At 38.4% G+C, this 26,567-nt stretch overlaps 1 protein-coding gene across 1 annotated transcript; it reads left to right on the top strand.

The window, feature by feature from the left end:
* Nucleotides 1–8,575: 8,575 nt before the first annotated feature.
* LOC306910442 (uncharacterized protein) lies at nucleotides 8,576–26,440 on the top strand (the record flags this gene model as incomplete). The annotated part of the gene is made up of 15 exons (XM_079485019.1): nucleotides 8,576–8,909; nucleotides 11,240–12,423; nucleotides 13,013–13,118; nucleotides 14,538–14,612; nucleotides 16,251–16,325; nucleotides 17,372–17,446; nucleotides 17,756–17,818; nucleotides 17,900–17,964; nucleotides 18,254–18,395; nucleotides 20,873–21,432; nucleotides 22,711–22,806; nucleotides 24,285–24,518; nucleotides 24,773–24,911; nucleotides 25,741–25,767; nucleotides 25,902–26,440. The coding sequence occupies exons 1-15, from the start codon at nucleotides 8,804–8,806 to the stop codon at nucleotides 26,438–26,440; spliced, it is 3,486 nt and encodes a 1,161-aa protein (XP_079341145.1). The 5' UTR covers nucleotides 8,576–8,803.
* Nucleotides 26,441–26,567: the final 127 nt, after the last annotated feature.

Here is a 26,567-nt window from a genome sequence, read left to right as displayed (position 1 = left end):
AGCCTCACCTCGGAAAGTGCTTCTTAATTCACCGCTGGCGCCGATGAACTGAATTGAAGGGGGCTGTGGGGATCCTGTCTACCAGTTCAACGCCAGAACAGAGACAAGCCTAGAATGGATCTTGTAAGCTTTGTGCCTGAAGACTCATCAACGTCATCCTGGTGTGTTTTGTTATAATAGATTTTGACCAAAATATTGGCTGCATTTACAGTATTCAACCTATTGCCAGATTATTCTTACAGATACTGTTATATTGTTATGATTTCATCCGCTGTCAAATCACATTGTTCAAAAAGACATTATGGACCAATGTAAAATACGGGACAAATTGATTTGATGCGGGACGCGTCACTGTTTAAACTCAGGCTTGTCAAGCAATCGTTTAGGTTGAATAATTCTGTACACATGTTGAATAATTTAAAGTAGATTAAATGCACATGATCAGAACACAGCTCATTCACTTTAAAATCACTAGGAGAATTAAAACAATTCGTCTTTGCTATATACTTCTAATTCAAACTTATAAGGCACGGCCCTGTATCACATAAATCATGTTTTACTGCTACGGATAAATAAAATAACATATTTGATCTTTTTAAAAGCCATTTCCACATTGAAAAACATTAAAATAAATCTAGTTTTTATAAAAACATATTTTATAACAAATAAATATATTACAGGCCCGAATAACAGGCAATAATGGATTTCACATTTCCTTATGACAACCATTCATTTTAAAGTAGCTCTAATCGAGACACGAATCAACTAGAGACAATATATGTCACAACCAGAGTCGCGTCAGAGCAGATCTACTGGAGGGGCATTGGATCATCAGCGGGGGGGGCACTGTCGTTTGATAAATATTTTTTGACACATTGGTAACATCATAGTAGCATGGAAATCCAGACCTAAATCTGAAAGATCCATATAGAATGACAATGAACGATTTAGACTTGGGCTTTTATCTAAAAGAGGAACAGACAGCCTAAACAATAGAACAGAACAGGACAGAAAATAATAATAAACATATAATATAGGCTAAATAAAAAACATAAATAGGCATACAATTATTAGCTATATATTTTTTATACTTAAATAATTAACAAATTACGACGACAAAAGTAAAACACTGAATCCGGTTTTTCAAGAATTTCCCCATCAGACAAAGTTTTTTCGTATAGATGTTTCTGAAAACTTAAGGCTTTTTTCTTCATAAAACGAGTGGGACATCATCACACAAATGTCTGCGTATGGACCAGTTAAACCGGAAGACTAAAATTCGCCTGCAGAGAATAAGGATGTCACAACAATAATGAGCCACTCACACAAGGTATAATTTAGTTTTTGATTTGCGTAGAATGCACATTTTGTAGAACTTGAGAAATAAATAAAAATAAAATAAAATACAGGAAATGGAACAAATTAAATACAAAGTGTGCTTCAACAAATAAAATTAATTCTTTAAACACCGTTTTTCTCAGGGTTTCAAGGACTTTAAATACTAAAGACTCATTTTCTAAACAAAATAATTAAAGGACAAGAATAAATGTATATTCTGCTATTACTTTATGCTAATACTTGTTTTTAACCCGGGTTACACACCTCCCAGCAGTTTATACACGCACCAAGCAGAAATGACATAAGCCCTTATCTTTACAGACAAGCTGTTTTTCATGGCAACGGTGTGTTATACTTCGCAGTTGTGTTAACAGACGGCAGTTATTTAATGCCAAAATGGCGTCACTCTTGAACAAATTGCAACAGAAGCAAACTAAACTGATTTTTATTTCCTCAATATGTCCTGAGTAAGGGAAAAATATTTTTCTTGTATTTTTCTGTTATGTATTCTCACCACAAAGTTTTGACTTATTTTTTGTGTGTTCCGAGTGTGTTTTATACTTTTCTAGTATCACTCATTTAAATGGGAAGCTTTTTATATCTTGTATGTTATACATATTGTACCCCTCTTTCATTGTATCATTTGTTTTTATTGTTAATAAACAAATCACATCCCCTCACCTTTGAAAAGCTTGCACTCCCCTGTATATATATGTATATATATATTTATGAGTGTATATGTAGATATGTATGCACTGTTAACGATTTGCTTGTATTTTTACAGTAACTTACTGGCAGCACGGTTGCCAGTAAGTTACTGTATTTTGATTTACAGTGCTGTACTGTAATAGATTACTACAGTACAAAAAAATATTGCTGTATAGATACAACACAGTACTTTACTGTATTTTTACTGCAATTTACTGTAATACCTATATTGACAAATTACTATTTAATTCGTATTGGCAATAATTACAAATATTATTATATATTTTAGCTAGTTTGGATATAAATCTGTAGTTATTAATATTATAAAACTGCTATACTTGACATTATGAATCAAAAGGCAATCCAGGCAAATTTTTTATTGAATCATTTCATTGAAACAAAAAGTATTAAAACATTTAAAACAGTATTGAAGAATGATGTATTACATTAACAACATATAATGACTATGTACAGTAGTCAACATTTAAAGTGGATCAAAAAGGCGAGAACAATACCTATTCTTGTAACTTTTTTGACCCACTTCAGATGTTGACTACTATATATATTACAACATTTAAGTGAGCAAAAATATTCATACATTACATATCAAAACAAACAATAGCAACAAAGTGACAGGATTCATCTAACACTGGCAAAGAAAACACTGGTCTGTAGTTAAAATGTTCCATTCAAACTGAGTGTCGTGTGTAAGAGTGTTGTGTGTGGCTGTGTGAGAGTGTTGTGTGTGAGAGTGTTGTGTGTGGCTGTGTGAGAGTGTTGTGTGGGGCTGTGTGAGAGTGTTGTGTGTGAGAGTGTTGTGTGTGGCTGTGTGAGAGTGTTGGTGTTTGGGTGAGTGACAGTGTTGTGTGTGGCTGTGTGAGAGTGTTGTGTGGGGCTGTGTGAGAGTGTTGTGTGGGGCTGTGTGAGAGTGTTGTGTGTGAGAGTGTTGTGTGTGGCTGTGTGAGAGTGTTGTGTGGGGCTGTGTGAGAGTGTTGTGTGTGAGAGTGTTGTGTGTGGCTGTGTGAGAGTGTTGGTGTTTGGGTGAGTGACAGTGTTGTGTGTGGCTGTGTGAGAGTGTTGTGTGGGGCTGTGTGAGAGGGTTGTGTGGGGCTGTGTGAGAGGGTTGTGTGTGTGTGTGAGAGTGTTGTGTGCGGGTGTGTGAGAGGGTTGTGTGGGGCTGTGTGAGAGTGTTGTGTGTGGCTGTGTGAGAGTGTTGTGTGTGAGAGTGTTGTGTGTGGCTGTGTGAGAGTGTTGTGTGGGGCTGTGTGAGAGTGTTGTGTGTGAGAGTGTTGTGTGTGGCTGTGTGAGAGTGTTGGTGTTTGGGTGAGTGACAGTGTTGTGTGTGGCTGTGTGAGAGTGTTGTGTGGGGCTGTGTGAGAGTGTTGTGTGGGGCTGTGTGAGAGTGTTGTGTGTGGCTGTGTGAGAGTGTTGTGTGGGGCTGTGTGAGAGTGTTGTGTGTGGCTGTGTGAGAGTGTTGTGTGTGAGAGTGTTGTGTGTGGCTGTGTGAGAGTGTTGTGTGGGGCTGTGTGAGAGTGTTGTGTGTGAGAGTGTTGTGTGTGGCTGTGTGAGAGTGTTGGTGTTTGGGTGAGTGACAGTGTTGTGTGTGGCTGTGTGAGAGTGTTGTGTGGGGCTGTGTGAGAGGGTTGTGTGGGGCTGTGTGAGAGGGTTGTGTGTGTGTGTGAGAGTGTTGTGTGCGGGTGTGTGAGAGGGTTGTGTGGGGCTGTGTGAGAGTGTTGTGTGTGGCTGTGTGAGAGTGTTGTGTGTGAGAGTGTTGTGTGTGGCTGTGTGAGAGTGTTGTGTGGGGCTGTGTGAGAGTGTTGTGTGTGAGAGTGTTGTGTGTGGCTGTGTGAGAGTGTTGGTGTTTGGGTGAGTGACAGTGTTGTGTGTGGCTGTGTGAGAGTGTTGTGTGGGGCTGTGTGAGAGTGTTGTGTGGGGCTGTGTGAGAGTGTTGTGTGTGGCTGTGTGAGAGTGTTGTGTGGGGCTGTGTGAGAGGGTTGTGTGGGGCTGTGTGAGAGGGTTGTGTGTGGCTGTGTGAGAGTGTTGTGTGGGGCTGTGTGAGAGGGTTGTGTGGGGCTGTGTGAGAGGGTTGTGTGTGTGTGTGAGAGTGTTGTGTGCGGGTGTGTGAGAGGGTTGTGTGGGGCTGTGTGAGAGTGTTGTGTGTGGCTGTGTGAGAGTGTTGTGTGTGAGAGTGTTGTGTGTGGCTGTGTGAGAGTGTTGTGTGGGGCTGTGTGAGAGTGTTGTGTGTGAGAGTGTTGTGTGTGGCTGTGTGAGAGGGTTGTGTGTGGCTGTGTGAGAGTGTTGTGTGGGGCTGTGTGAGAGTGTTGTGTGGGGCTGTGTGAGAGGGTTGTGTGTGTGTGTGAGAGTGTTGTGTGCGGGTGTGTGAGAGGGTTGTGTGGGGCTGTGTGAGAGTGTTGTGTGTGGCTGTGTGAGAGTGTTGTGTGTGAGAGTGTTGTGTGTGGCTGTGTGAGAGTGTTGTGTGGGGCTGTGTGAGAGTGTTGTGTGTGAGAGTGTTGTGTGTGGCTGTGTGAGAGTGTTGGTGTTTGGGTGAGTGACAGTGTTGTGTGTGGCTGTGTGAGAGTGTTGTGTGGGGCTGTGTGAGAGTGTTGTGTGGGGCTGTGTGAGAGGGTTGTGTGTGGCTGTGTGAGAGTGTTGTGTGGGGCTGTGTGAGAGGGTTGTGTGGGGCTGTGTGAGAGGGTTGTGTGTGTGTGTGAGAGTGTTGTGTGCGGGTGTGTGAGAGGGTTGTGTGGGGCTGTGTGAGAGTGTTGTGTGTGGCTGTGTGAGAGTGTTGTGTGTGAGAGTGTTGTGTGTGGCTGTGTGAGAGTGTTGTGTGGGGCTGTGTGAGAGTGTTGTGTGTGAGAGTGTTGTGTGTGGCTGTGTGAGAGTGTTGGTGTTTGGGTGAGTGACAGTGTTGTGTGTGGCTGTGTGAGAGTGTTGTGTGGGGCTGTGTGAGAGGGTTGTGTGGGGCTGTGTGAGAGGGTTGTGTGTGTGTGTGAGAGTGTTGTGTGCGGGTGTGTGAGAGGGTTGTGTGGGGCTGTGTGAGAGGGTTGTGTGTGTGTGTGTGTGTGAGAGTGTTGTGTGCGGGTGTGTGAGAGTGTTGTGTGGGGCTGTGTGAGAGGGTTGTGTGTGTGTGTGTGAGAGTGTTGTGTGCGGGTGTGTGAGAGTGTTGTGTGGGGCTGTGTGAGAGGGTTGTGTGTGTGTGTATGAGAGTGTTGTGTGCGGGTGTGTGAGAGTGTTGTGTGGTGCTGTGTGAGAGTGTTGTGTGGGGCTGTGTTAGAGTGTTGTGTGTGTGTGTGAGAGTGTTGTGTGGGGCTGTGTGAGAGGGTTGTGTGGGGCTGTGTGTGTGTGTGAGAGTGTTGTGTGCGGGTGTGTGAGAGTGTTGTGTGGGGCTGTGTGAGAGGGTTGTGTGTGTGTGTATGAGAGTGTTGTGTGCGGGTGTGTGAGAGTGTTGTGTGGTGCTGTGTGAGAGTGTTGTGTGGGGCTGTGTTAGAGTGTTGTGTGTGTGTGTGAGAGTGTTGTGTGGGGCTGTGTGAGAGGGTTGTGTGGGGCTGTGTTAGAGTGTTGTGTGTGTGTGTGAGAGTGTTGTGTGGGGCTGTGTGAGAGGGTTGTGTGGGGCTGTGTGTGTGTGTGAGAGTGTTGTGTGCGGGTGTGTGAGAGTGTTGTGTGGGGCTGTGTGAGAGGGTTGTGTGTGTGTGTATGAGAGTGTTGTGTGGGGCTGTGTGAGAGTGTTGTGTGGGGCTGTGTGAGAGTGTTGTGTGTGGCTGTGTGAGAGGGTTGTGTGTGGCTGTGTGAGAGTGTTGTGTGGGGCTGTGTGAGAGGGTTGTGTGGGGCTGTGTGAGAGGGTTGTGTGTGTGTGTGAGAGTGTTGTGTGCGGGTGTGTGAGAGGGTTGTGTGGGGCTGTGTGAGAGTGTTGTGTGTGGCTGTGTGAGAGTGTTGTGTGTGAGAGTGTTGTGTGTGGCTGTGTGAGAGTGTTGTGTGGGGCTGTGTGAGAGTGTTGTGTGTGAGAGTGTTGTGTGTGGCTGTGTGAGAGTGTTGGTGTTTGGGTGAGTGACAGTGTTGTGTGGGGCTGTGTGAGAGGGTTGTGTGGGGCTGTGTGAGAGGGTTGTGTGTGTGTGTGAGAGTGTTGTGTGCGGGTGTGTGAGAGGGTTGTGTGGGGCTGTGTGAGAGGGTTGTGTGTGTGTGTGTGTGTGAGAGTGTTGTGTGCGGGTGTGTGAGAGTGTTGTGTGGGGCTGTGTGAGAGGGTTGTGTGTGTGTGTGTGAGAGTGTTGTGTGCGGGTGTGTGAGAGTGTTGTGTGGGGCTGTGTGAGAGGGTTGTGTGTGTGTGTATGAGAGTGTTGTGTGCGGGTGTGTGAGAGTGTTGTGTGGTGCTGTGTGAGAGTGTTGTGTGGGGCTGTGTTAGAGTGTTGTGTGTGTGTGTGAGAGTGTTGTGTGGGGCTGTGTGAGAGGGTTGTGTGGGGCTGTGTGTGTGTGTGAGAGTGTTGTGTGCGGGTGTGTGAGAGTGTTGTGTGGGGCTGTGTGAGAGGGTTGTGTGTGTGTGTATGAGAGTGTTGTGTGCGGGTGTGTGAGAGTGTTGTGTGGTGCTGTGTGAGAGTGTTGTGTGGGGCTGTGTTAGAGTGTTGTGTGTGTGTGCGAGAGTGTTGTGTGCGGGTGTGTGAGAGTGTTGTGTGGTGCTGTGTGAGAGTGTTGTGTGGGTGTGGGTATTTTTGTCGAGAAACTACATGACTTGCAGTTGTAACTGGACATCCTGGGATGACTTGCTTGGTTTAAAAATGACCAAATCCAGCCAAAATATCAATGGTGAGACTGTAAAGCCAAAAATAACAAAATCTGTTAGCCATTGAAATAAGTACAAATTGTGAAGTAAATGGTGAAAGAAAATTCATTAACACTTTACTATAAGGTTTTATTCCATAACATTTATTAATGGTTTAGATAATATGAACTAACAATGAACAATATATTTTTCAACATTAATAATATTTGAGAATTCATTATTAATTAACTAATGTGAACAGCGATAAATTGATTGATTTAAAAATGTATTGCCAAATGTTAAAATGTATTAACATCCTATGTTAACAAATATAACCTTATTGTAAGTGTTACTAAAAAGTCAGAAGTAAAACCAGAAACAAATTTGAATAAAAGTTGTATTATATATACATGGTCAATACTTACAGAAACTCATAAGCCCAGGGTGCAAAAGTGGACCAAACTGTGACGTTAGAGCTGTAAGAAGAAATATATAATGATATGTTACTTGCTGAAATTTAGAAACCATGTTTATTATATACGCTTAAGATAGTCAATCAAAAATGTAGCAAAATGATCATTTAAATGTTTTCCCCTGTATACATTAACATTAAGAGTTCAAATATTTGGGATTGCATTTTCTATACCGTTGGTGTAGCGAAAGTCAATGTGTTTTTGGAAATGCATTTAAAGCTGATCGCGCTCCTCTTTCCGTACAGCGTCATTACGTAAAGGCGGAGTCAGCAGCGCTCTTTAGCAAAGTGCGTGCATTGGTTTGAGGTGTTGGAAGCAATATCGCTACAAATATATTGTCATACAAAACTTTTTGGCCAACTGAATGTAAAACACTCTAAATCATATCATATCTGCTTCTGCGGATATACCGTAAATACAGAAATAAGCGCCGCAAACACATTTATAAATCTGTTAGTAATGAAATCTGTATGGATCGCACTCATCACAGTTATGACGTTTCATTTTGTGTGAAGCAGTTTGGTAGCTGTGTGGGCTACTTTACAGTGACTTTGTTATTTCGTATGAGATTTATTTAGGAGGAATCTTAGTTGAATTGGTCAAAGATTATTTTATTTGAACACAAACGCGAGTTTATCTATTACCAAATACAAGTCGGTTTACCTAGCTCGCCATTATAAACGAACTTCAACTATTTGACAGAAAATAAACTCACCAAAACCCTCATAAATGGTTGAAATAATCCTATATTCATTAAGTGAGATGTGTAAAACGGGTTAGCAGTGGGCTGACTTAGTTTAATTTCTGAGGTAGAAGCAACGCTTGTTGGCGACCATATCTCTCTCATTCCACGTTTAAAACAACACTGTGACAAACTGTTGTGCAAAATACAAAAACAAAATATTTTTTTGTATGAAACACATAAAATAAACCAAACTAAAAACTTACCAAACAGCCAGAAATCGATTATCCTCCTCCAGCTGCAGCCAGGATGTGCTCTGTGTGATTTGACGTGATGACGTTGTTGTGGCACACTTTCGTTACACGTTACAGCAAAGCTACAGCGAGGTTACAGCGAGACCAAAATTTACTGTAAAAGTTTCCCGCTCAATGAAAATTACCCAGAATGCATTATGAGCTGCAGTATTTTACTGTAATATACAGATGCAGTATTGTACTGTGGATTTTTACAGTAATGTGCTGCTAATCTACAGCGACATCTAACAGTGTGTGTCTATGGTTTCACGTCCCCGTTTTCAGCTCCTCCCACACGCGGCTACTCTCGACGATCTGTTACCTAAACAGCAGTTTCAGAAATTCGTCAGACTTTAAAGGACATCAGTATTACAGACAGGGGTTGACTTAATAATTACATAGTTTTTTGTCGGTAATGTTTTCTCCTGGTCTTCTAATATGAATACAAAATATGAATAGAAAATATCCACGTTCTCAAAAGAAAATTTTAATTCTTATAGACTTTTGTTTTACCCGATCTGATATAAAATAAAATAATAACAAAATTTGCTGAAAAATAATGCCTTCACGAAAAAAAAAACTGGAAAGGAAACTAAATCGAAGGGATTCTAGCACAGGCAGTTCATCACTGCAAACCTGGATTGAAAGCTCCAGCAAGCCAGCAGGTAAATTAACATTTTAAATTTAGCTGATAGTTTGTACAGTAGCCTGCATTTTCCATTATAATCTATAATCGTTTATCATATAATATTAATAATATTTTATTCAGATAATATGGTAGGACTGAACATAAATGAATGTTAATTACCTAAAAGAGTTGCACATAGCTTAGTATAACATAGTATAGATTTATGCTGTATAATATTAAATTAAGTGTCTTATACCATGCGTAATTGTGATTTTCTATCAAAACATATATAATAAAGTCTGAAATATCTTTGACCGAATGCTGCCTTCTGCACTAACTGGTGCCCCTTTTTTAGTTTTGGCCACTGCCCCTCAAAATGTCTGTGCACAGCCCTGAATATATTTATCTCCAGTTACTTTAAAATATATTTAAAATGTACTTTAGGAGCCAGAATCACTGTGGCTTTGTTGACACAAAAAGTTATGAGTGACACGAATAGACTGAACTTCCTGGTTTGCAGGTGTGTGACAATACCTGTAACATCTATGTAGCAACAAGAGAAGGTCAAGCTAACACGCACGGTCCATATAGATTTATAATGTTAGTGGTTAAGCAGATTTAAGTGTGAGAGCGTATTTAATCAATAAGCAAAATGCTGTTTTATTCTTCTGTTCACACTAGAAAGGCAATACTTGGGGCAAATGTGATTTGGAAATATTTTATCATTTAAATCCCTTCTCATATTTGTCTTGATCATGTGAGATTCATGTGTGCATGTACATCTCCAGTTACTCTGAAATGTATTAACTGTACTTAATTGGCCATAATCACTGTAGTGGCTTTGTCTGCAAATGATAGAAACAAGTTTGGTGACAAAGGGGAGTGTAACTGCCTGAAATAGACTAAAACTTCTGGTTTATAGGTTTTTGAAAATACTTGTTTAATTCCTGTAGCAACGAAAAAATGTGAAACTCTTGATTTACATTGATACTGGTGCATTAAACTACTGAAGTGTTTAAACTGAATATTTCTTCAGGTATTTCATCCCCAACCAACAGCACATTAATGCTAAACTTACATCACATGACAGCAGTTTGAAGTTATAGCTGCACTTAGTGACTTTGATTGGAGGGTGGTAGGTGGGTGTTTGTGGGGGGGGGGGGGTGGCTTGTTGGTTGTGGTTTGGGGGTTTCATTTGTTGGGGCTGTGTGGGTCTGGTTTTGTTTTGTTTTGCGGTCGATGTCAGACAACACAGGAATAAGTTACATTATGCCATTACTATTTTCCCTGGTTGTTCCTCTGTTCTATGGAATGGGACCGGGTTGGACCTGCACAGTTCCGGCGCGTGGGGCTTCCTGGGTAGCAGCTGGTCGGCTCTCCCTGTTCTTCGTGGACATTTGCTCGGTTGATTTTGGACAGGGTCACTGTGTGCAGCTATGACATGTCAGAGGAGATCTGACCCTCCTGGCTGAGCCTGGTTTCTCCCGAGTTTTTTTCTCTCCATTCATTCATCATTGGAGCTTGGGTTCATCGCCCACAGCAGGGCAGTTTTGGTTTGCTCACCTGGAGACTGCATTTATGTATTTATTTATTAGATATTATTTATTAGAATGATCTTGCTTGGTCTATAAACACCATGCACTGTGCTGTGTTTTACCTTTGTGTGTTTTTTTGTTTTTCTTATTTGCTCCTGTAAAGCTGCTTTGGAACAATGCACAATTGCACATTGTGAAAAGCGCTATATAAACTAATTGAATTGTGTCATGGTACTGGGACACCATGCGTGTAGTGATGTGATGGAAACCTGGTGAGGGGATAAGAGAATCGGGGCAAGTGTCGTAGACACCGATCACGTGCGGAGCTGTCAAACCGGCTCCCCACGAGTTCACCCCCACGAACAACACAGGACACAGAACCAAGACAGGTCTAGGATCACGACAGAATTGAATTATTGTAAGAGTGAACACAGTTAATCTTTTCATACAAGAAAGTGACAGAAATATAACACAGATTTTCCTCAACAGATTTCTAATATTAGTCCTCGGGTTAAGTATTTTATATGAGAATGTTGGACAAAAAAAGATTTAAATTTGTTATGTGATTGTAAATTTAATAGTTTTTGTAACACGCAACAAAGAAACGGGAAGTTTATGAAGTTTATGTTCATCACATTTACTTCAGATAATCGCATGTACTGCAGTTAATCGTTTTATTTTGTTTCAGTAACTTTTAATATAAAAGCTCACCCCAGTGAGAGACACAATTTATTTTAATGTCGAGCATAAAAGTATATTACTGTTTTTAAAACCAAAAGGAACATGTCAAATGTATAACTTTTTGATATAATTTCATAATTTATTTTTGCAGTGATGTCATCTTTCAGTTATCAAATGAGTGAGAGGCTTGAGTGTTCAATCTGTCTGGAAGTGTTCAGTGATCCAGTCAGCACTCCATGTGGACACAACTTCTGTAAGATCTGTCTCAGTACATGCTGGAACAGCGATCAAGACTGCAGATGTCCATACTGTAAAGAAACTTTCAACCAGAGACCTGATCTCAGGATTAACACAACACTCCGAGAACTTGTGGATGAACATAAGAAGAAAACTCAAGAAGAACAACCTGAAGCCGAAGTTGTGTGTGACATCTGTACTGAAGGAAAGCTGAAGGCTGTGAAGTCGTGTCTGGTGTGTCAGAGCTCTTACTGTGAAACTCACCTGGAGCCTCATTTGAGAGTGTCAGGATTACAGAAACACAAACTCTCATACGCTGAGCTGGAGATGGAGAAACAGAGGCAGAGGGCAGCAGAGAACATCATTAAAGATCGAGATCAGGAGATCATTGAGCTGAAGAAGACAGACGCTGAGCTGAAGAAGAGAGACGCTGAGCTGGAGATGGTGAAACAGAGGCAGAGGGCAGCAGAGAACTTCAGTAAAGTTCAAGATCAGGAAATCATTGAGCTGAAGAAGACAGACGCTGAGCTGAAGAAGAGAGACGATGAGCTGAAGATGAGAGACGCTGAGCTGAAGAAGAGAGACGCTGAGCTGGAGATGGTGAAACAGAAGCAGAGGACAGCAGAGAACTTCATTAAAGTTCAAGATCAGGAGATCACTGAGCTGAAGAAGGCAGAAGCTGAGCTGAAGAAGAGAGACGATGAGCTGAAGAAGAGAGACGCTGAGCTGAAGATGGTGAAACAGAAGAAGAGGACAGCAGAGAACTTCATTAAAGTTCGAGATCAGGAGATCACTCAGCTGAAGAAGATAAACAAGGAGCTGAAGATGAGACACGATGAGCTGGTGATGGTGTTGATGAAACAGGAGACAGCAGAGAGACAGTATGAAAATACCATCAGAGATCGAGATCAGATGATCACTGAGCTGAAGATGAGACACGATGTGCTGGTGATGGTGTTGATGAAACAGAAGACAGCAGAGAGACAGTATGAAAATACCATCAGAGATCGAGATCAGGAGATCACTGAGCTGAAGATGAGAGACGCTGAGCAGCAGCAGAAGATCTCAAACACTGAAAATAATCTCCTCCTCTTACAGGTCAGCGAATCTCTCTCTCATCATACAGGCTCTTTCATATCTAAGGATACTTCATTGAGTTATATTAATATATACATTGACATTTATATTTTTACAAACAAATTATATTTATTTGATATTTTTGGTAGATACTTTTTTCAAAGTGACATTTTATCAGTTGAAATACAAACAAAACTGTGGACAGAAAGTAACACGATAGCAACAAAAGACAACAGAATCCATTATAAACAAAATATACTGGCCCTTCTGTATGTGGCGCGATGCAAGACGACAAACAAATTGGTTTCTACTGACAAAAATGGATGAACTTGACCTTCGGGTCATAATTAACCCCTGATAGGTTGTTTTCACCCAAAATGTTGAGTTCTTTTAACCCACTGTTGGGTCAAAACCATTTGCTTGGTTATTTGATCCCAACAGTCGGGTTTGAGGCTTTTTAAAACCCCAGCAGCATTTTGAGAGATCCACCAGAGATGTCTGGTTTTTGACTTAATATCATATTCATCTCAGGATAGTCTGTTAATTATTAAGATTTCTGCTGAAATGCTACACAAGAAACATGTGACATCACCGGTGTGTTTTCTTTTAGGAACAACATCAGGAGCTCTTGAGACGTCAGCAAATGTTTTCATCTGAGGATTTTTGCTCAAGGATTGTAGGAATTTTCCTGTTAGTGTTGTTAATTATTGCATCTGGTAGGTGAAGATAATACACAAAGTTTAATGTTCTACACCAGTTCAGGAAACCCTGAGCTACAGAACAAATGAAGAGTTTGGCTCCTAAACTAGAAAACTATTTTTTTATTGTGTATTCCAATGAATATAAATCAAAGTGCAGTTGATTTGTTTTGATTTAAGTAATAATAACGAAAAAAGTACAGCTAACTAACACTGTGTCGACACCAGACACAACACAACACAACACAACACAACACAACACAACACAACACAACACAACAAAAACATTATAGAAACACATCAGAACCCATTATAATAAAACATTTTCCACACTGGATGCGGCGCGGCACGATGTGACAAACCCATTAAGAAGCAGCAGGTTTTCATGTCACACCTGTCGCATCTGGTGTAGACAATAAAACACAATAGAAACATGATGACATAATACAAAAATATGATTTTTTAAAAAAATTTTTAGAGCTTTTGCATTATATCATTTTGGATCCAAACTCTTCATTTATTTAAATACTGCACCAATATTGTAAATCTACATCTGAACCAAACAACAAGTCTTAAAGCTGAATCACACTACAAGACTTTTGCTCAGTTTTGATTTGGCATCTTGGGAAGATTATAGTCCACTGCTATTATTGTTTTGATATAATTTCTTATTTTGTTTGGTATACGGAGAAATAGAAAGTGAAAGTACCAGGGCTTTCCCTGAACGATTCTGCGTAATTGCAGTTTTTAACACAGCAAGACCGACGCACCCCAGTTATATTTCCAAATCAAACAAGAAAAAAATACTACATTGACTGCACTAGCAGCGATCCTCCCAACATTCAACACTTCATGACGTAGATTCACATTCTTTAGTGTGAACAAAAATAAGCCAGAAACACCCGTACAATCTTCACTCACTGCTGTCCGCTCTTGGAGAATTACCCACTCAAGTTTGGTATCTATGTTAAGCTTAGAAGTTCAGCTTTCAGGTTCATCTATTCTCCACAAAGCCTTAAAACAAGTCTGTTTCTTCTTAGCAATAGCCTGCTACAGCACCTCAGACGGATAACTTTAAAGGCCATTTTCTCAATATTTAAGATTTTATTTTTGCACCCTTAGATTCCAGAGTTTTAAAAAGTGATATCTCAGCCAAATATTGTATTGTATCCAAACACCATACATCAATAGAAAGTCTATTTATTCAGCTTTCAAATGATAGTTAAATTAAATTTGATAAATTAACTATTACGACAAATGAAGTTTCGAATACAAACAAAAAAGGCAACTGGTTACAGTAAGATCCATGTTGAGAGATCAGATGTTTGATGTTATTTTAGTTCATCTCAGGATATTCTGTTAATTGTTAAGATTTTTGCTGAATTGTTTCAGAAGATACATATGAGATCATCTCTGTCTTTTTCTTGGAAACATTAGCTAGACTTGAATTCTTGCAAAAAGAAATCACAGAGCTGCAGAAGAGAAACAGTGACCTGGAGACAGACAAAGCTGGTTAGTAAAGATCAGATCCTCAACAGTTTAACTTGAATGCAATGAAAACTTCATTTTTACACAAATGTGCAATTTAGATTTTATTGTAAAGACAACTTTATGGTCAATGATCTTAGGTTTTGTATGATGACAGATTCACTGTATGTTGGTTGTTTCCTTTTGCTCTAATAGTCTTTATTCCAGAAGTAAAATATGAGACTATAGAGATGATTCAAGACGGCAGACACATCAAGTACAAAGAACAAAATTATAATAAAGGAAAAATTTAAATAATGAAATCAAATCAGCAAATAAAGAAGGATTTTTGTAGAAGATTTGAAACACACACACAATAGTGGGGACATAGACATCCATTGATTTTATATCAGTCTTATGATATTCTATCTCTGAACCACAACAACTAAACCTAATAATCACACAAACATGTGCTAGACATTAGATTTAAAGAAAAACAACATTTTTATTAGTGGGGACCAACAAAATGTGCTCACAAGTGGGTTGTAATGATAATTCACTGTATAAGTGGGAACAGTTCAAGTTCATATGAGGACCAACATTTGGTCCTCACAAATAAAGATTATCCTGTACACACAACACACATAGTTTTATTATAGGGGGGTTGAACTGCCAAGCCAGCCAAGTTTGTTTACAATTGATTATTAAGACGCACAGACACACAAACAAACAAACAAACAAACAAACAAACAAACAAACAAACAAACAAACAAACAAACAAACAAACAAACAAACAAACAAACACAAATCACAAGATCAGCTGATGTTTTATTGTCATTTGTCTGTGGATCACACTACAAGACTTGTGCTCAGATTTCCCTCAGATTTTCAGTCTAGCAGATGATATGTTATGGAACTGAAGGAGAACCCAAATGCAGGCAGCGAAACGGGGATGAAGGGGTTAACAAATAGACTTTAATATAAACAGAAAACAAAAACCCACGAGGGGGTAAAAAGACAGTACACAATAACCGAAGGAGGACTTAACTAAAACAGACTAGCACTAACACTCACAAAGACTAACTAATACAAAACACTAAGACTAGACTTGACTATTGAAGGTTTACGGGTACAAGGCACAAGAACGGCATACAAGTACAACGAACGAGCACAACGAACGAGCACAAGACAATAGACAAGAGGGCATTAAATAGGGGAACAAGCACAGGATAATTAACAAGGGGCAGGTGAAGGTAATGAAACACTAATGGGAAGGCTAACGAGACAAAAGGCGGGAAACACTGACAAGACACGAGAAAGCACATGGCATGTCAGAATCAAAACGAAGCCATGTCTTTCTCACACAAAACCTAAGGCTATGCCATGACTGCGCTGCAAGACCAAGAATAAACATGACATGATAGCGGAATCATGACAATGATATATGAATTCTATACATTTATAACTATTATAACTGGTTTTGTGGTTCAGTGTCACAAATGCAGTTTCGAATACAAACAAATAAGGCAACTGTTCACATATAGTAAGATTAATGTTGAGAGATCAGATTTTTTATGTTATTTTGGTTCATCTCAGGACAGTCTGTTAATTGTTAAGATTTTTGCTGAATTGTTTCAGAAGATACATATGAGATCACCTCTGTCTTTTTCTTGGAAACATTAGCTAGATTCGTATCCTTGCAAAAAGAAATCACAGAGCTGCAGAAGAGAAACAGTGACCTGGAGAAAGACAAAGCTGGTTAGTAAAGATCAGATCCTCTGTAAACAGTTTAACTTGAATGCAATGAAATCTTCATTTTTACACAAATGTGCAATTTAGTTTTTATTGTAAAGACAACTTTATGGTCAATGATCTTAGGTTTTGTATGATGACAGATTCACTGTATGTTGGTTGTTTCCTTTTGCTCTAATAGTCTTTATTCCAGAAGTAAAATATGAGACTATAGAGATGATTCAAGACGGCAGACACATCAAGTACAAAGAACAAAATTATAATAAAGGAAACATTTAAATAATGAAATCAAATCAGCAAATAAATAAAGAAGTTTTGTTTAACATATGAAATGCACACACACACAATAGTGGGGACATTACATAGACATCCATTGATTTTATATCAGTCTTATGATATTCTATCTCTGAACCACAACAACTAAACCTAATAATCACACAAACATGTGCTAGACATTAGATTTAAAGAAAAACAAGATTAGTATTAGTGGGGACCAACAAAATGTCCTCACAAGTGGGTTGTAATGATAATTCACTGTATAAGTGGGAACATTTCAAGTTCAAGTTCATATGAGGACCAACATTTGGTCCTCACAAATAAAGATTATCCTGTACACACAACACACATAGTGTTATTATAGGGGGGTTGAACTGCCAAGCAAGCCAAGTTTGTTTACAATTGATTATTAAGACACACAAACAAACACAAATCACAATATTAGCTGATGTTTTATTGTCATTTGTCTGTGGATCACACTACAAGACTTGTGCTCAGATTTCCCTCAGATTTTCAGTCTAGAGTTCTAGCAGATGATATATGAATTCTATACATTTATAACTATTATAACTGGTTTTGTGGTCCAGTGTCACAAATGCAGTTTCTAATACAAACAAATAAGGCAACTGTTCACATAGTAAGATTCATGTTGAGAGTTCAGAATTTGATGTTATTTTGGTTCATCTCAGGACATTCTGTTAATTGTTAAGATTTTTGCTGAATTGTTTCACAAGATACATATGAGATCATCTCTGTCTTTTTCTTGGAAACATTAGCTAGACTTGAATTCTTGCAAAAAGACTTCACTGAGCTGCAGAAGAGAAACAGTGACCTGGAGAAAGACAAAGCTGGTTAGTAAAGATCTGATCCTCTTTAAACAGTTTAACTTGAATGCAATGAAATCTTCATTTTTACACAAATGTGCAATTTAGTTTTTATTGTAAAGACAACTTTATGGTCAATGATCTTAGGTTTTGTATGATGACAGATTCACTATATGTTGGATGTTTCCTTTTGCTCTAATAGTCTTTATTCCAGAAGTAAAATATGAGACTTTAGAGATGATTCAAGCCAAGTTTGTTTACGATTGATTATTAAGACACACAAACAAACACAAATCACAAGATTAACTGATGTTTTATTGTCATTTGTCTTTACAGAGAGTGGATGCAGCAGTTTGCAGGAACAGTCTTCCGTTCTCTTCACTCTTATATTACAATACTTTATATTTATATACTGATACATTATTCATTAAATAACACAAACATCATCAGTTGTGATTCATATTCTCTGATCTCTCTCAGTGGATGTGACTCTGGATCCTGATACAGCTCATCCTGGACTCATTCTGTCTGATGATGAGAAACAAGTGAGAACTGGAGACATTTATCATAAACTTTCAGACAACCCAAAGAGATTTGATAGATTTCCATCTGTCCTGAGTAAAGGAGGGATTCTCATCAGGGAGATTTTATTATGAGGTTCAGGTGAAGGGAAATACTGACTTGATCTTAGGAGTGACCAGAGAATCTGTTAACAGGAAGGGAGTTATTCCATTGACATCAGATGATGGAATCTGGCGTTTGTGGATGATTAATCCAAAAAATGTATATATAGCTGGTTCTGATCCTTCTGTCCGTCTGTCTCTGAGTGTAAAGACACAGAAGGTGGGTGTGTTTGTGGATTATGAGGAGGGTTTGATCTCCTTTTATGATGTGGAGTCCAGATCTCATATCTACTCTTATACTGGTCAATCCTTCACTGAGAAACTCTATCCTTATTTTGGATCATATCTGAATAGTAAAATCCTATTGATCATCACACCTGTGATAAAATAAACAATTGCTTTTCATAATTTGAAATAAAAAGTTAAGCCCATCTTTTTTGGATGACAATATAATGTCTTTTACTTTTACTCGCAGCTGTTATTCCGTTTTTTTATGTGGAATGGGCAGTCGATACATGACAGATTTGACATTAAAATGTATATGAATGCATAAGTGTTTTCTTTCAATAAATCAATTAACATTAAAAACATTTGAAGATATTCTTGTCATTTTATAACCAATAGCACATGCTGTGATAAAGGCCAACAGATATACTGCACTTATTGTTCATTTTCAATGTGTAATCCATCTTAGATCAGTGTGGCCTTATTTAATAAACATTCAGGACTTTAAAGCCTTGCATGGTTTAGCTTCTCACTACTTGAGTGAACATCTCTTGTTTTACAGCTCTCAGGCGTCTGGTCAGTTGGTATTACCTAGAATTTCAAAATCAAGTACAGATCCTTTTCATATCTAGCGCCTAAACTCTGAAACAGTCTTCCCTGCACTGTCCAGGAGGCAGACACACTCTGTCAGTTTAAATCTAGACTAAAGACGCATGTTTTTAATCTTGCATACACTACACTATCATAATATATATATTCCGAAGGTTTAGGCTGCACTAGTTAGATCAACCGGAACCAGGAACACTTCCAATAACAACTGATGCATTTGTTGCATCAAACAGTGCAGAACATCACTCTACTCTCAGTCTTGTCTCATTGTTCCAAGGTTACGCATGACGCAGTGCGTGCCCAGAACAGACAAATGCTGTGATGATAGACCTGGACAAAGGACGTGTCGACTCTACAAAATTATTAATGATAATCGTAAATCTATTTTTTTATTTTGCCTTGTTGTGCAAGCACTATCAAGCTTGTGCTGAGTGGAACTGGAATCCCCTGGTTAGGCCTGGTTTCCCTCTGAGGGTTTTTTCTCCTCCAATGGAGTTTTGGGTTCTTCGCCACAGTTTGCATACTGTTTTGCACTGTTTGCCTCACCTTGAATAACCTTATATGTTTTGCTTATAGTCAATGTTTTCTTGTACAGCTGCTTTGTAACAATGAAAATTTCAAAAGCACAAAGCGCTTTATAAATAAAGCTGACTTGACTTCACTTGACATAAGTTGCCACCCGCCATTGAAAAGGAACAGAAGAAGAATTACCTCACATGATCACGTACGTATGGTGTACGAAGGCCGGAACGCATTCATACTACACCCATTCATGCAAAACAGTTATCCATTTAGCCCTTGTTAAGTAAATACTTACTGAAACCTACTCATAGATTATGCCATTTCGGATTCAGCCTATGACAAGCAGAACAGCACAAACCGGTTCATGCACACCCACACACATTTCTGATTAAAGAAAAATTATAATAATGTTCTAACTCAATATATAACTTCTATAATACCTAGAGTTAAAAGCCATAGCAAGAGAGTAAGAACTCTCTCCTAAGACATGCACAAGCAGGTGTACAGAGTTTTGCAAATCAAATACAGGAGTTATGCAAATACGTTTGCAAAACAAACCATCAATCTACATAGGCCTACAAGAACAAAACAAATGCATTTTTAAAATCTCTCAAACTCTTTCAGCAAACACCCATTTGGAAGTGAATGTAATGTGTCTGTGATGACGTGGTTGAATATTGGAAATATTTTCTGCACATGAATGTAAGTGTGAGTTTGCTACAATCACATCTCTACATAAAGGAAGATTGGCTTCTGTGCTTTAACTTGATTGTCATCTGAAATAAAAATCATGCAGGTATTTCTCAAGCGCACATAAACATTAAGCTCTATAACTATGTAAACATTCTTTAAAAATTGCTCATTTATAGGTCTGTCAACCCTTGTGTTGTGTAACATATGAATTGTTTTCCCCAGCCATGGCCTCCGCGCTAAGGAACTACTCTTTTTATTCTTTAGTTTTTTTTGTCCTGAACATGCTTTACAAATATTACACTTCAGTAAGCTTTTGTAATTTTATAATATCTCACTTTCAGTACAGACAGCGATGCGTAAACATTAAACAAAGCAATTGTAATATTGTTTATAAATGTGATCTGTTTCACATTTTCCGTATGTAAATATTGTATATGGGTGGAGTTATGACATCACCATTGCATTAGAGAAAGTGAAAGTAACATGATGAACGAAACAGAGGCTTTAACTCTTTAAATGATCTGCTGTTAATCTAACAACAGAACATTTCTTCACTCATTGTTAGAGTGATTATATGCACCGATAGGAAAGTGACAGAAATATAGCACGTCAATGGCAGAGTCTTCACCAATAGCACCAAAAAGACGAAAAACCAGAGGACGAAGTGTAAATGAACCTCCAGGTGAGTCAATATCAGAAAAACAGTGCATGAATAACTTTACTCACATGTTACATTTTTGGAAAATCACGAATGGAGATTATATATTTTAATCATTTTAAGGCATGTCAACATCGAGTGGTCCAATGGATGAGGATCTTCTGTGTTCAATTTGTCTGGATGTGTTCAGTGATCCAGTCAGCACTCCATGTGGACACAACTTCTGCAAAACCTGCCTCAACACACACTGGAACAACATTAAATACTGCATATGTCCAAACTGTAATGAAACATTCGACCAGAGACCTGATCTCAAGATCAACACAACACTCCGAGACGTTGTAGATCACTTCAAGAAGAAATCAAACAAGAAGCAAGCTGAAGCTGAAGTTGTGTGTGACATCTGTACTGAAGGAAAGCTGAAGGCTGTGAAGTCGTGTCTGGGGTGTCAGAGCTCTTACTGTGAAACTCACCTGGAGCCTCATTTGAGAGTGTCAGGATTACAGAAACACAAACTCATTGATCCTGTGAAGAATCTGCAGGATTATATATGTCAGAAACACGAGAGACCTCTGGAGCTCTTCTGTAGAGATGATCAGACACACGTGTGTCTGTCCTGCACTGAAGGAGAACACAAGAATCACAACACCGTTCCATTAGAAGAGGAGAGTAAAGAAAAGAAGGTGAGAGTAACTGACAATGTTTAATCCATACTATGCTGCCACGGTCTCTTTTGTCCATTTTCCATCTTTTTCGTTAAGTAATTGTTAACTGATTGTTTCCTTAATCAGAGTTTCAAGATTGGGTTACTTTTATTGGATTTGCAATAGAAATAGAAATCTAAAAATAAAATATAGCTGCAAGCATTAAGTACGGGTTCAACCCCAACAACTGTCCGAAGGGAAATATATTTTGGACATGTCAGATGATCAGATTTTGAAAACCAATATTAAAAACAGGGAAATGCACTTTGGGAAAAAAATGCTTATAACTTTTGACCACTAAGTGTTGCGGTCACCAAAATATTATGAGGCAGACAAGATGTGCCAGTGATGACACATACCAAGCTTTGTGTTAATAAACAAAAGTGTTGCGAAGAGACAACAACAATGTGTATTGTTCCAAAGCAGCTTTACAGGAGAAAATAAGACAAACTGAAACACAGAAAAGTGCTGGTGATTATAGAACAAGCAAGATCATTCTAGTAAATAATATTTGATAAATGCAGTCTCCCGGTGAGCAACCCAAACTCCAATGATAAACCAGTAAACCATCAATTCAGTGCAAACCAGACAGCTTTTGTACGAGTTTAAAAAAGTATGTTTTCTATATAGATCAGGGAATATTAAATGCCAGAGAAAATACAAGTCACCTCTGTTTTTTAGTCTTGTCCTTGGAACTTGCATCAGACCAGAATTTGTAGATCTGAGAGACATTGAAAAGTTGCAAGGCTGCAACAGATCGGTTAAATGCTAATATATCATTTAATACTGCAGACAGGAAGTATGGTGGAATATGACAACTTTAATATCAATGAACTCTACTTGAGCCAACAAATATATCACATTTTGAAAACCAAGTTAAAAAACACATGAAAAAGGCAGAACCTCACAAACAGGTACAGGCTCGTGCACCCGCACGTACCCACACACTTAAATTTTTTGCATTATTTTGACAAATAATACAGTTCATTAAAACACAGTACAGTACAATAGCACATTAAAAAAGAGAAAAGATCCACCTCCCTTACATGTCTTTTCTAAGGCCCCACAATGACTAAACACAAATGAACAAAACCCTGTTTGCTGGATGATTCTTGCATATTGTTTAAAAAAACCAAATCAGTCAAACACAAGAAAAGCACTACATTAAATCATCATAATCAGACCATTTCACTTATTGATTGCTATAGTATCTGAAAAAAAGGATGTTGTGACCAAATTTGTCTTTTCTTTCTCTAGATTCAGCTGTTGAAGATACAGACAGATGAGCAGCAGATGATCCAAGACAGAATCAACAAGATTCAACATACCAAACATTCAGCAGAACTCAGAAGAGTTAAGAAATATTAGTTTAAATATTTATAATATCAGAAGGCTGCATCTGAAAACACAAGTAGCTCACTTGCTGCCTTTACGGCCCATTATGCAAAGACTTTGGATGCAGAATTTGGAAACGATCTATGACCCAAAGACCTACCGAAACAATTTCAGACAGGCTTCAAAGGCATTGTAACAAAATTATGTAAATCACTTTGGAGATAAATAAATATTAAAAAAACAAAATAATAAGTTCTCAGTAGAAATGCAATCAAAATTTCTACTTGTTGTAGGAAGTGAAAATAACATTTATATACATTTACACATAAACTTTGCCCCAACTGCTTATGCTAGGGATACATCTATGCTGCTATTTGATCAGCTAAAGTTTCAGTTTTGGATGCAGCCAAAATTATGGAATAGCTTTTGTGTGTGTGAAAATGATGGCATGAAAACATAATAATGCAGACTTTAAGTTTTAATGATTGTAAATGTCTCTCTGACCTGACAGATCTATAGTAAATGTTTATGAAATGTTGTAATGTGGACATGCCCACAATTGTGTAAAATTATTGTTAAACGTTAAATGATTATTGTCATCATTGTTTTAATCAATGCTTGTGACAAATTTCTGGGTTGCTGTTTGAAATTAATATGATTATTGTTGCTGGACGTGTGTTTGTGTGTGCGCGCTCACAATACACTTTTCAAAGCAACGGTGAAGAAGCATCGCCTCTGAATGATGGGTGGAGGGGTTATATATATATATTTTTTTATATTTAAAAGGATTTATCCACTCAATAGTCTACAATATAATAGCCATATAAACGTAGCATAATTATAATAATAAAACACAGCAAAGAGGCATTGACAGAGAGTCAAGAAATGACAATGAGAAGAATTATTATTTATATTTCAGTAAAGTTCATTAAATCTATTCTGTTGTTAGTGTGATCTTTAAACTTATGAGCTGTGTATGTGTTACGGAGGCCAGCTAGTGAAGAGCTGTGCAGTGTGTAAGCCTCACTCTCTGACCAACAGAGTCTCCTCGTTGCGAAGCAAGTTGACAAAAATGCATCAAAAAGCATTTGTTAAGATACTAGCAGACAAGCTAATCCAGCACTTAATTAGTGCATAAAAGGTCAATTGAACCTCATAATTAAATACAAAAGGAGGGAAAAAATCTGCAAAAGGTCCACTTTTTGAAAAGAAGAACCTCGCCTTTCAATAGGCTGGCTACGGACCTGAAATTATTGTTGTTTTATTCATTTAAAATAATTACAAACATGATTATGCAGTCTAGATAGAATCTGCCTGTTGGCCTGCAGCACTTTTTTAATTCAATAAAAAAACACAACTACAAGTATTTTACACTGAAAATTAGTACTTTTAATGGAGTAATATTTAATAAGAGAATCTGTACTTGCTTGGTTCGTGTAGTCATGTACATTGTCTTAGCAAACTTCACTAATTTATTGATTGATTTGTTTGACCAGAAAAACGCAGAGAAGGAGAAAGCAGCCGGTGTGGCTGTCTTCGCTGATCTCATCCAATCTATTGAGAGAATTCAGTCTGAACTGCTGAAGGTGATGGAGGAGAAGCAGAAAGCAGCAGTGAAACATGATAAACATCTCATTAAAGATCTGAAACAGGAGATCACTGAACTGAAGAAGAGAAACATTGAGCTGCAGCAGATCTTACATACTGAAGATCATCTCCAACTCATACAGGTCATATATGTCATTCGGGGATAAATAATAAAAAATGTAGTACTTGCTGAGTCCATAGTAGTGTTTCATTGAGGTATCAACTTGGTCTCAGACCTCAGCATTTAACAATATAAAAAATGGACTCAAATGAGACTGTTAAATGTGTCTTTGAATAAAAATGTATGAGACTTAGGTACTGTAGGCACATGTGAGAGACTCTTTTAACACACCTAAGAAACTGACAGTTTCCTTATGAGGTTTTTCTCCTATTGTAGATTCATTCATCCATGTGCATCCCTTTAAACATCAAGAACTGTCCTGAGATCAGTATGAAGAGTCATGTGAGTGTGGAGAAGATGCTGAAATCTCTGAATCGACTGCAGAAGACTCTACACAAGAAACTCAGTGAAACCGGTAGGTGAAGATCAAATACTCTATACAGACATAATATTGTATTGAGGAAGTCATCCCTTAAATCAAATAAATGTACACTGTACATTAAAAAATTGACTGGAAAGCAAAAATGAAATATTTTGTACACCATGGACATCAACTATCAGTTTTAAACCTATTTTGTGATAACTTTGGAGTGAATACAGAAGGAACAACTATATAAGAAATCTTAATAAAACATTAAGTAGACACAAAGCATAAAAAACATAGAGCAAGAGTTTTAGATTTTGACTATAAGAACCTGGGGCTAGATTCATATAAGTTTCCCTAAGATATAAAATAAGAACATCCTTCAAAATGTTTGAAATGTTTTCCTATAATCTTTTTCAAAGCATAAATGGTAGCCAGCACACATTCTCAGTGGTTTTGTGAGGTCAATGGCTGCCACCAACTATGGTTTGGTTACCAACATTCTTCAGAACACTTTCTTTTGTGTCCTGCAGAAGAATGACCAGATTCACATGCCCTAGAGCTCCTACTCCCAATTATCATCATGAACAATTTATATATCATTTGATATATTTATATATAACAACGTCTCTGTCAGCTCTAAAGATAAACACTCTGTTACATTCAATTAAACCAACCAAACATAGTGATGAAAACAAGGATACACAACAATTTATGCTTGGAAAACCAGGTTGACATACTGTACACACAATATTAACAAAAGCATTGGTAAATATTTGTATTAATATATAAAAATAACGTACAGAAATATATTCATCAAATCAGTTTGTCCCTACACATGACAGATGTGCTGATGTTTTATTGTCATGTGTCTGTACAGAATTGAAGTGGATGCAGCAGTATGCAGGTACAGTGTGTCATCTGCTCGCTTCACTCTTATACTACAATACTTTACATTTATATACTGACACATTATTCATTAAATAACACAAACATCATCATCATCATCAGTTGTGATTCATATTCTCTGATCTCTCTCAGTGGACGTGACTCTGGATCCTGATACAGCTCATCCTGGACTCACCCTGTCTGATGATGAGAAACAAGTGAGACATGAAGACATAAGGCATAAACTCACAGACAACCAAAAGAGATTTGACAGGTACCTCATTGTCCTGGGAAAGGAAGGATTCTCATCAGGGAGATTTTATTTTGAGGTTCAGGTGAAGGGAAAGACTGACTGGGATTTAGGAGTGGCCATTGAATCTGTTAACAGGAAGAAAGATATCACACGGACACAAGTAAAGGGATTCTGGACCGTGGTTCTGAGGAATGAGAATGAATATAAAGCTTGTGCTTGCCCCTCTGTCCGTCTGTCTCTGACTGTAAAGCCACAGAAGGTGGGTGTGTTTGTGGATTATGAGGAGGGTTTGGTCTCCTTTTATGATGTGGAGTCCAGATCTCATGTCTATTCTTTTACTGGTCAATGCTTCACTGGGGAACTCTATCCTTATTTTAGCCCATGTCTCAGTAATAAAGGTAATAACTCAGAACCGTTGATCATCACACCTGTCAATTAATCAATTAATTAAGCTTCCAAATATGAGATAGATGAAAATGAACACGCTGCCTGCCATTTAATGTCCTCCATGCTCAGATTAAATTACGCAAAGACAAGAGACATCAGTCAAAAGTGTTCTGCATGCA

This window comes from Barbatula barbatula, assembly GCF_947034865.1.
Source record: "Barbatula barbatula genome assembly, chromosome: 21".
Classification (NCBI taxonomy): Eukaryota; Metazoa; Chordata; class Actinopteri; order Cypriniformes; family Nemacheilidae; genus Barbatula; species Barbatula barbatula.
The sequence above is the reverse complement of the archived record's forward strand: the minus strand, read 5'-3'. Positions and strand labels throughout refer to the sequence as shown.